This window comes from Lethenteron reissneri, chromosome 20 (assembly GCF_015708825.2).
Source record: "Lethenteron reissneri isolate LAM-NWPU_2019-01 chromosome 20, ASM1570882v1, whole genome shotgun sequence".
Classification (NCBI taxonomy): Eukaryota; Metazoa; Chordata; class Hyperoartia; order Petromyzontiformes; family Petromyzontidae; genus Lethenteron; species Lethenteron reissneri.
The window spans coordinates 5,653,302-5,665,511 of record NC_083798.1 but is presented as its reverse complement, the minus strand read 5'-3'; the positions used below and the strand labels follow the sequence as shown (position 1 = coordinate 5,665,511).

Here is a 12,210-nt window from a genome sequence, read left to right as displayed (position 1 = left end):
TGTCAATGATTAAAGGTGGGATGGAGTTTACTCTCTCTCTCCTCCTCAACAAACGGGCAAACCTTTCGCAACACGTACCATTTATTGACGACTCGGGAGAGTCATCGATGTTTGCACCCGAGTTAAACAGTAACCTCGAATGTTTGACGAACCCTCCTCCCACGCAACCAACGCCCTTGGGGTCCGGGCGGCGCGTGCGTTTGGGGTTGGTGGCCCGCGATGTGGTGGGTGGGTGGGTGCAGGGGGGGGCCAGGGTTCAGACACATTAAATACTAGCGCTCAAGCGGGCCACCCCCCGCACTCTCGTTGAGTTACCCGAGCTGTAAGAAAGCGCGTCCAGACGTTCTCCTGCAGCAGCAGCAGAAACCACCACCACCACCACCATGAGCCAGAGCGTGAGATCGTCCCGGAGCACGAACGTGTCCACCGGCATGTGGAACCGCAGGGGTGGATCACCGCCGCCGCCGCCACGGCGCGCCACCTCGGTCGTTTCGTCCTCGCGCGAGGTCAAAATCTCGAACGCGGCGAGCGTCTACGGCGGCGCTGGCGGCCGGGGGTCGCGCATCTCCCGGGCGTCGTCGTTCTCGGCGGCGTCGACCGGCGGCCTGGCGGGTAACGAGAAGGAGGAGCTGCAGGGTCTCAACAACCGCCTCTCGGGCTACCTGCAGCGTGTGCGCACCCTGGAGCAGGAGAACAACAAGATCGAGCTGGAGATCGCCGAGCTCATGAGCCAGAGGAAGGGCGGACCGCACGACTGGGCCAAGTGGGATGGCATCTTCAGGGCACTCCGAGAGGAGGTTTGCGTGCCTGCTTGCTTGATTGCTTGGCTACGGTTGTGTTGGGGTGGGTTGGGGTGGGGGTGCTTTTGAGCATCTGTGCACGATTGTTGCGGGGATCTTAGGGTTGGCAGAGGTTGATCTGCTTTTGCTGGTCATGGGTGGATGCGGTTTTATTCAGGCGCATGAGAATGCACTGATATACAGAATAACCATTTGTATAGAGGACATGGATGTGTCTCAATTCCAAATATATATATACCAATATTTTTGTATCATATACATTTTTTTTCAACATAATCACGTTTGTGTAATACACGTGTGCGAGTGAGTTACATTTCAAGGAATAAAGTGCCCTGTGCACTATCTGCTCCCCAGATCTTTACGCTGACCATGGACACCACGAAGCTGGAGCTGGGGATTCAGAACACAGACCTGGCACGGAGTGACTACTATGAGAAGTAAGAGCCGGTGTGCCTTCACTTGAATTTCAATACCTGCAACACTGCCCTATCAGTACAACGCACCTGCACCAAGAGATTAAATGTTTAGTTTTATTGCATGACATTTGTACGTCCACGTATGCTTATATGGCGCTCGATACATAGGGCATTGTTTCGATGTTATGAAAAGTGAGTGGGCTTGAGCAAGGCCACGTCTTTAGAAGAGTCGGCGGTCAAGAAATGACAACAGAGATAGCAGACAAGCAACGGACCTCGTCTGAGATTACGTCGGGCCCAGGAGATGGAGCGATGACATCGGCTCGGTGTCCAGGTGCTCGTGAGAGCGTCACATCGCGGGCATTGACGGCGGCTTGGGGAGGCCTTCGTCCGGCAGTGAATCAATCCTGGACAATGACGACGACGACGACAATGACGATCAAACACCGGCTTCTTTGCAGGTGGGAGACCGAGCATGCCATCCGAATGGCAGTGGAGGCGGACATCCAAGCTCTCCGCAAGATGATCGACGACACCAACGTGTCGCGCCTGAACCTCGAGAGCCGGGTGGAGGCTCTCAAGGAAGAGCTGTCCGTGCTGCGGTACACCCATGCCGAGGTGCACCCCTTGCTCCCCCCGTCCGGCGATCCAGCATGACATGATGATTATGTAGACGAGTACATAGCATTCGACAACATAGCATACGACTACATAGCATACGACAACATAGCATACGACTACATAGCATACGACAACATAGCATACGACTACATAGCATACGACAACATAGCATCCGACTACATAGCATACGACAACATAGCATCCGACTACATAGCATACGACAACATTGCAGCGGTACATTATAGACATGCTATGATGCTGGGGTTACGCGCTCCCAGAGGGCCATGCGGCCGATGGGTCGTGTCAGAAATACTTTAACGTCTTTTCTTTTCTCGGGGAGACGGATATGTGGAGACATAGCTTGTACATTGTTATTTATATTCACCACAACGACGCTCGTGATGATTTTTGAATTAAATATGTTGATGTTTACAGAGAACGTGGTTAATTTAAAACTAACTATCTTGATAGAAAACTAATTTCGTTAGAACAAATTTTTTTGTATTCAGTTTGCTGTCCTTCTCCCGAACATCTGATTAGCACGGTTGGCTACGCACGGTGCGAGATAATTTCAACATACATGCAAAGTGTGCGCTCCCTGCTGCGTAAGTGACAAAGAGGACACTTGAATACTTTTTTGGGGGTGAAGTCTCGTGAAAAAAAACCCTTCCTGCGTGTCCTTTCCCCGGCGCTTTCATTCGCCGCCTTGTGAAATTTCCAAATGGATTCCTCATCTCGTGACAGAATAGCATAATTTAAGTAAATGACGGTTTAATAAATGAGAGACAAGATACAGAACCAAGTTGTGACCGTTGTGGGATACTGATGACAAACTTCTCTCGAGCATCGGCATCGTTGTGAAGCTGTGTGTGGACCTCGGTGCTGCAGGAAGTGAAGAAGCTGATGGTGGAGATTTCCAGCTTCGAGGTCGGCTCGGTGGAGGTGGACAGCGGCGTTAAAGACATCGATCTCAACAAGGCCCTGGCAGAGATCCGCAGGCAGTACGAGGACCTCTGCCGCCAGAATGCGGTGCAGGTGGAGAGCAGCTACCTGGAGACGGTAAATATATAAAACAATTATTGGTAATTAATAAAGTTTAAAAAAATGTTTACGTATGACGTTGACACATCATGTTTTGAATATGTGTTGTATTACATAGCTTAAGGAAACGTATGTTGTTTTTTCCCCTGCGTGGACAGTTTTGCTGCTTTAACCCATCAGGAACATGGTTAGCTTTTTTAGCGTTACGAATTCACACACCTCACAACCCAATCACCCACCCACTCACCCACCTACTAATTCCACTGACCTACCCACCCACTCAGTAACACACCCACCCAACCACCCACCCACCTGTCCAGCTACACAGCTAGCCACCCTCTGACCCACCTAACTTCTCACGCGAAATTAGCTTTACAGTAAATTATATCTTGATTTGAAGCTTTCGTGACTGCAGGAATCCATACTCTTTGGTTCTTTCGGTAAAGTCACGTAGGTATAAAATTAAACAACATTTTATACCTATGTGACTTTACCGAAAGAACCAAAGAGTATATAGTAAATTTTATCTTGAGTTTTTTTACGTGTATGTGCATATGCGTGTATGCTTGTATGTTCTATCCTGCGCAGATTACCATCACCAACACCAAGGTCACTGAGAAAATGCAGGCGCTGGAGAAATACCGCGTGGAACTCAGCGAACTGAGACGCACGACTCAAGCCCTCTTCCTGGATTTGGAGAATATGCGCTCCAAGGCAATTCCATAATGCACACACATCTTGTTTAGATCCTGCACTCAGCCCAAAGTACCCAGAGACAACAGCTTTATCCAAGCTTGCCCAGTATTGGGCTCAAAAAGCCTTTGCCCAGCTCGCGTGCACACGCAGAGCATCACCATGTCGTAACCCTGTTCGACCGAACCACACGGCACCACAGCCGCTGCATCAATCGTCTGATGTGTGCATGAGAAATGTTACATGTACCCCCAGGCACTGGCGGAACCAGTGGGAGGGGGGTGGGGTGGCATGTACTCCCCAATGATTCGATCGAAATCCCTAATTTCGATCGGATCATTGGGGTTTATTAATAATCAATCGGTGTACCATATTATTATGTGCCAGAGACTCGATGAGATGATAGGACAATAGTCTTGAGTCCATAATTGGCAAAAAGTAACGGCAAAGCAGTTATAAGTGACTCAGAATTGTGCGCAGCTGCGTATACAGTACACGACTCCCCTGAAGGCATTCACCTTCAGCGAGCGCGATGCCGATCACACAACACGGTTCGAATTCGACCCTCGATCGATGGCTGCGCCATCGCCGCACACGTGTCGAATAAAAAGCAAGGGACAAATTCTTACTTACTAACAACTCCTATCATTTTTCATTGCTGGAGGGGTTGCCCCCCCTAGTCCTAGGAGTACACGGAGCACATGGTGGGAACCGCCGCAATAGATTGAAACGATTTTGAGATTAAGAGGCGCATGACATGGACACGGAAGTCCTCTTCTTAATTCGTTCTCAAAACGGCACACCACAATTCTTTTGCAATTTACGTAGCCGGCCGTACTAATCAGAGGCGTACTGGCAACTTATCCACTCCAACATCATATTTTAAAATGATCGGCTCCCTTATAACCTAAATCTAACCCTGTTAACCACACCACCGCCTTAATATTCCATGTTCCTCAAGGACTGGCTCACTCACAGCACTTGGCACGGCAAGCTGTAGAAGTAGTGTTGATTTCGTTGTGGTTTGTGCACTGCACTACAAACCAAATTACTGTTTTGTTCGATTCTAGCCATTGCTTAACATCAGTGGCAAGTGGAATTTGAACATATCCTTGGCTTCTCTTGGCCAACTCGGTCTTCAACGAATAGCAATCAGCACTCAGGGTAGAAAGTCAGTTGGGCGTGGCACTGGCCATGTCACCTTTTCGCATATGCTGTGCCATTTTGAATTCGTGCTTGCTAACAACATTTGCCCTACCAGTCTTTCATGCTAAACGGAGGTTCTCTGTGTGTGTGTGTCTGTTTGTGTTTTTTGTGTGTGTGTCTGTTTGTGTTTTTGTGTGTGTGCACACACATGTCGGCATTTGATTTCCCGTGTACAGAAACAGAGCCTTGAGAATGCCAATGCGGACATGTCGGCTCGCTACGAAATGGAGGTGTCGAGTCTGCGCGACATGGTGATCGTGCTCGACAAGATTTTGGTGGACGTCAACATGGACCTGGAACGGCAGCGGTCCGAGTACGAAATGCTGACCAATGCCAAGATGCGTCTGGAGCAGGAGATCGCCTACTACAGCAGTCTGCTGGACCAGGAGGGTCAGATTTCTTTGAGCGGCAGGAAGTGAGTAGCAGGAGGGACAGCAGTTGTGTACTCGAGTCATTGCCACTTAGTAACGTACCACGCAAACACACGGACAATCCAACATGCATGGCCGTTTAAAGGAATATGCAACCTGAATTAATTCCGATCTCTAATTGTAGTTATATGCCCTGATGTTTTTGGTTTTCCCGGTTTAATTCACGCTTAGTTGATGAGCAAAAATACTTTAAATTTGCATTCAGGTATAATTTTGTTACGTGACTGTGGGTGATAAGTCTGCCTGTATGTTTCTGTTAATTTCACAATTCACTTGACAAATATGAATGAAGACTTTTGAGATTTGAAGATGCACTTCAGCAAAAAGTTGGCATTTCATGTTCAGCAAAAATGTGTGGCATATTTAGAAAACGACCTATAAACCTAATTCACAAGATATTCTCGTTTGAAGTGGTAATTACATGTATTCTAATTGTTAAGATCTATTACAGCAGTGATGATGATGATGATGTTTCTCTTCTTGTTTTTAGTTTTGGGTCAACAACAACAACCATTACCCACGTCAAGCATACCAACTGAAGCAGCATATGCAACAGGTACAAGAGCAAATTTGCATCGATTTGTCAACAAAAGCAGATTGCTACATTTACAAATATGTGCATGGATTTGTGTGTAAAAAATAGTTGTTGTTTTTGTGTTTGACATTTGTAAATGGAATATTAATCATGGGCTAACGAAGCAAAGTAACGGTAGGACCTGCAGTGACCAGCATAGTAAATTATGGTCAAACAATCTCCGCCACATAGGGAGGCCCTCATCCAGCATGGTTAACTTTGACTGAATGTGTCAAACTGAATGTTTTGTTTTATATTGATTAATTGTCCAACATTGATTAACATTGCTCTGACCTTTTTTTAAATATATATAATGCGTATCGTATGTTTTTTTTCCTATTACGCCACGCCTCATGTTGGAGTCGGATGTTGGTCTCAATTGGTTCTCACCTGGTTTTAAATTAAGGAACTTGACCGATGTGTTTTGCTGTGTTCATCGTTTTGCAGGCACACCTCTGCTCTGGATTGCAGTCAAGCCAAGACAACGAAATGAAATTTAGCATTTTTAGTTGACATGAAAACAGTGAAGTGGAGCATGCGCCCCCTAGCGTGGATAGAAATATATTATCACATAGGCCGTGGCATGAATAATAATAATAAACAAAAATTAAGCGCGTTGTTCATCATGCTATACGGTACATTCATTAAATGTATGGCCAACTCCTTCACCACAAAGCTACTGTGGTGTTTCTTTTTATCTTACCCCAATTGATAATTTTTCCTTTGCTTTGTGACACTGAAATGTAGTCCTTTAGCTGACTATCTCTCCAATATGGCATGCATGTGTGGTGCACAGACACAAACATTACACCTTGTTTTAATACAAAATAAGATTGCTGTTTGCATATATGTGACAATAAAGTTAGGATATATAATATATTTGGTGTCTCTTGTTGCCTCTCGCATAATTTAAGATGAATACAAATCGCACTCAAATCGCATTCTCGCTGGGCTAGTGTGGGGCTCAGTGTTCAGCGACACAGCTTCGATCCTGTCACTCTGTGTGCACTAGGCTCCACAGAAGAAAAGCTTTGATTTCTGCTGTTGAATCACGTCCCTCTCTGTGCCAGGAGACAGACGCAGCTGCAGATCGACAAATGGGGCTGCAGTTAGACAAGCTGGAGATGCAGTTAGAGGCTGCAGTTAGACAAGCAGAGGATGCAGTTAGAGTCTAACTGCATCTCCGCTTGTCTAACTGCAGCCACATTTGTCTAACTGTTAGACAAATGTTGCTGCAGGTAGCAAAGCGGTGCAGCAGGGTGACGAGTGAAGCTGCAGAGGGTCAAACCGCGATAGATTGCAGATTTTTATTTAATTCGATACTTTTTTGTTTATAGGTGTACTGACGTGATTTTTTAGTAGTAAATCATATTTGGCTTATCACGTATACATTTATAGGAGCTAAATGCTCTAAACGCATGTCTCTAAATGTGGAGGAAAAAACGGAGGACCAAGTCAAAAATTCACGCGACCACGGGGAAAACATACAACACTCCAAATATACAGCAAGCTTCAGTTTCGCGTATCGAACCCATGTTCTGTATACCAGGCGAGGTAGTTAACATCTCGCCACCGAGATCTTGACTAACAGACACACACACACAGATCCTCCGTTTAGCATGAAACACTGGTACAGAAAATGTTGATAGCGAGCACGAATTCAACATGGCACAGCATATGCGAAAGGGTGGCATTGCCACGCAGTTGCGTGGCTTTTTCCTCCGATAATCCATGGCATAACGCGCTGGCGAAAATGTATTTGTTGATTACTCGATCAATATCCCGAGTGCTTGCTTTTTGAATTCCGTCTGTACGAGTATCTGCTGCAAATGCGAGAGGCACTATTTATCACTTACACGGTAACTTTCAAATCAAACATTTGCCCAGAGTTTTCCAGCTGCAGTCAGAAAAAAAAGTTCAGTTTATTTTACTGCTGTTCCCATCGTTAAACTATAAACTCTTAGTCAACAACCTCGTTTGCCGTAAAAGGTGCAACCCTTATCTGGGGGAAGTGTAACCTTGAAAGGGTTATGAAAATCAGCCGAGCATGCCACTGCATTCCCATACACCACTTTCACTAATAAACAGCATTATATGACAAGATACACCACATACAAGATGGACAAAGTCATTAGATTATATTTGAACCAATTTTATACTTTCATATATGGACCGACTGTTCGCGCTTAACCCTTAGGCTAACACGACCACCACTAAACACCACGCTTCAATGCCACCCGCTGCGAACCGCCAGTAGCGTTACAATTAAATTACTTTTAAGAGACACTTAAAGGCCCCACCTCTCTCACCTGGCTTTCAGGTGACCCTGAGGTTGACCTCGCGCCTGAAGAGTGATGGCCATTTGTGTCCGTGAAATATTACACGCATCACAAATTGCTTTATCGTCTAAATCCTGACTTAAAGCTTTCGTGACTTCAGGATTGAATATTCTTTGGGTCTTTCGGTAAAGTCACGTAGATAGGTTCAAAGAAAATAACAAAAACCTATCTACATGACTTTACAGAAAGACCCAAAGAATATGCATTATCGTCATTAAAGTTGCCCGCGATGCACACAATTCAATGTTTCCCATTTAATGGGTACAGCACTCAAGGCTAAAACGATGTTTTGACACCCTTCAATCGTGTCATGCCACGTGTTGCCTCTTCTTTCCCTTGACCCCCATTTAGGCCAGAGAAACCACCCAGGGTGTAAATTGCAAGGTTGAAAATGGTTGGGGAAATGTGCGAATGGTGACGAGAGAGAGATATACATTTGAGGCAAACACCACACTTACCCACGTCTGCTTAAGACAGGTCGAGGAACAAAGAGTTTTGTTTGTCCCGGGCACAAATGTATGATCAGGCGGCCTCTCGGCACATGGATGAGTCGTCATGAAGAAACTGTAAGCAGTAACGACACCTGGTCATAGGTCACTATAGGCCCCTTTGTAGAGGCCGCTCACACACACAACAGTGTACCCAACGTAATGATTAATCCAGGCAGATTAATCAAATGCTGGTACTGCCTTTCACTAATCTGCACCATTACAGAACGTGTGTAACAATCTTCACCTCTGCGGGTCTGCAGCATAGAGGCATACATGCTCGCCGGCAAAAGCAATTGCTTCTCTTAAAAGATATACACAAGAACGCTTACAGGAGGAGAAATTCTTATTTGAAGTCTGGACATTCCTATTATCGCACCTCCACGTATTGCTGTAGGCTGCTGTAGATGTCCTTAATAAGAACAATCTATAGCCCATAGTCAGTCATGGTGGTTGTTTGACCATACCTCACCACGCTGGTCATTGTGGGACGGTCAAATGTTTTTTTGGCACTCATGTTAGCCCTGGCCGCAAATTTAATTCATGTCGCTAAGTTCATCATGCGGCACACTAAGGGGACCGTCCATAAATGACGTCACGCACCTAGGGGGGGGGGGGTCAGACATTTGTGACGATGTGTGACGAGTGGGTGGGGGGTTTGAGAAATGTGACGTCACATTAAAATGCGCAACTTTAAATAACTATAGGCAACACGTTCTACTTAATTAAATAGACTTTTTAATCAATGTTTTCTCCTACAACATCATAATGCAGCGCCACATTAAATACGCACTACAATGACAATAGTTTACAGCAATTTGAAGCATGTTTTATTTTTGGGGGGGAGGGGGGCAAAGCTTTGTGACGTAATATTTGAGGGAGGGTCTGACTTTTTGTGACGCCGTGTGACGTCATTTATGGACGGCCCCTAATGATGTCCGTTATCAGCGGTGTTAATGTTTCCTTGTAGTGCGTGACCAATAGAGCCAAAAGAGAGCATATGCACTGATGTGTAATCCTCTGCGCTGTCCGCATGCAAAAATATGCCACTCAGATTCTTGTATTTGTTCTATGACTTTAATTTTACGCAACGTTTTACTCATGGGTGAAAAATAAATGCCCTCGAGCCTCACTGATGCAATTTGTGGAGAATATAAGTTCCCTTTTAAAATACAATGCACTTAATTGTTTAAAAAAAAATACCCATTGCAACCATTGGTATTGGACCGGGATTACAGAAGTTCACTTAAAAAAAGTCTCTGAAAAGTATAACCGCGAAAAAAATGCAAGGCCCAGAGCTTTGCTGTAAAGTGTTTTTAAATCCTTTATATTACGTTCACTTACTTGCTTGCTTGCGCGCTTACGACCGTGCAAATCTTTCGGTCGTTTTTTTAACCCACTTCCCGTGATCCAATCGAGCTGACATTTTGCACACAGACTCGTTGTGCGAGACAATGTATTTTCGTGAAATTTTTTTTCCCAAAATGTTACACTTTTTAGGAAAAAATAAATTATATTTAATTACCAATTGCTTAATGGTGGCAGGCAATCATCTGACCCATAGGTGGCAGCCATCTCAAGCCAGAGGACGAGAGGACTCTAGCCGCCACGCATATAAAGGATGTATAGTGAAAAACTTTGTTTTTACGGGTTAAATTTTTTCCCCTTTAAACTTCAGAGCCTGCAGCAAACGCCTCTGCACGAGTTAGTCAAACTTACAAAACGTGGAGCCTTTGCAAGAGAGTGGTTAATCTTTAAAAGGCAAAACCCAAATGATCTTATGATGGCACTAAACGTTTACAGCGCACGACAAAAATAATGATGGGCATTTAAGATACGCCCACCTCGCAGTAAACATTAACTTAGAAATGTGCTTACACCACGCTGCTTCCGGTACAAGCTCATCGGTGTGTGGGCGGAGGTGGCTAAGAGGTGAAGGAGACAGGGATCGATGTAGTGAATCATAAGTAAGATAATAAAAATAAAACATAATAAAATAATGTTTAATTTTTATTATTTTATTAGTTCCTTTCTACGTGACTTTACCGAAAGAACGAAGAAGATGAATCCATGCAGTCACGAAAGCTTTTAATCGAAATTTTTTTAAGCCAAAGATAATGTTTAGCAATTCTGACAAATCGCCTGATGCAGCTGGTTGCAATCACCAGCGAAACGTCTTACTCAAATTGTAAATGCTGCGGGTTTACTCTCCAACACACCGGTGTGCTGAAGTAGTAACTAATTGCCACGTTTTGTTCACGTGACAAACCTTATTCTTGGTTCTTTCGGTAAAGTCAAGTAGAAGGGAAATAATGAAATAATAATAAATGAAACAATAAAATTCTCACGACGTTTCGATTGCAACACAAGCAATCATCAACCTTGCTCATTGACTGTGTCGGAAGGGGGGGTGGTGGTTTAACGATACATTTATATTAACGCGATCTAACCCAAACAAAACCTTTATTATGAATAACATTGGTCGCGAAGGCCTACGTGTTAAACATATTTTTAAAAATTGGTATTTTTTTGCATATTTTGGTCACCGATATGTCCATCACAATTATTTATTGACGGCGCTTCTCAGCAGTGCAGTGTGGATTGAAACAACGCAGTGCTTGACAAGTAGTGGTTTCACAGTAAGAGGGGTTGTCAACCAGTGGACCTATATTCTCCGGTCAAGACCTGAATCTTAGTCTGTCTTGCCCCGACCGTAACGCAAGGAACTTGACTGACATTACGACGACATGGTCAGTCACAATATTTCATCAGAAATCTGAAGATGTTCTCGACCAAATGTATTAATATAAAATACCTTTTTTCAATATATACATGATAAAAAAAAAACGCATGCAGTAATATGGTCATGTTTTCCATATATAGCTGTACAATCACAATACGTATCATAGTGAAGTGAAACATTTTGTTGTTGAACAAGATCCATATGAAAGCAGGCCTTTTCATTCTGGTACGCATTACATTTAACGTATTATACATTACCATTGAACAACATATATGTCACAATTTCAAACACACGGGAAGTCAAACAGCCACCAGGATGAACAATGTTCGATGACTTAGTGCATTTTTATGTTAGCCTGGGGTTACACATTTTACTGCATTCTCTGCATGTGGGGTGTGTTGCCTTGCAGGTAAAGATAATGGCGCTACATACCATGTAAAGGCAATGTATACTTTATGATATAGTTAAAAACATAGGGTTGGGCAACAGCTGAACGCTGTAATAGCGATAGATAAGTATGAGTCATGGATAAGCTCTGCTAATATTGAAATTGTCCACATGAGTGATCGTATCCTTGGTCTGCTCGTTTATGGGAGGGCGCAATTTTTGCTACCCTCAAGCAAAATGCCTGTGCACAAATATTGGCGAGGGTGTGATAAAATGACAAACATCAATAGGTTCCTACATGGCAACTGAAGAGATTGGAGTTCATATCCAGACCATAACTAGCATCAGTTACTTGAGATATCAGAACCAACCTGAACTGGTCACGGTGGTAGAGTCAAACCCCCCAACATATGTGGAGGTCTTCGTCCGGCAGTGTATTGACGAAGGGCTGTGAATGTAGTTATTCATTGA

The 12,210-nt window shown here is 44.4% G+C and overlaps 1 protein-coding gene across 1 annotated transcript; it reads left to right on the top strand.

Annotated features, from left to right (window-relative positions):
* Positions 1 to 285: 285 nt before the first annotated feature.
* On the top strand, positions 286 to 6,661 carry BFSP2 (beaded filament structural protein 2). The gene is made up of 8 exons (XM_061554645.1): positions 286 to 797; positions 1,155 to 1,237; positions 1,678 to 1,834; positions 2,726 to 2,896; positions 3,467 to 3,592; positions 4,954 to 5,192; positions 5,699 to 5,764; positions 6,230 to 6,661. Exons 1-7 carry the CDS (start codon positions 384 to 386, stop codon positions 5,745 to 5,747), a joined length of 1,239 nt encoding a protein of 412 aa, XP_061410629.1. The 5' UTR covers positions 286 to 383; the 3' UTR covers positions 5,748 to 5,764; positions 6,230 to 6,661.
* The last annotated feature ends 5,549 nt before the right edge of the window (positions 6,662 to 12,210 follow it).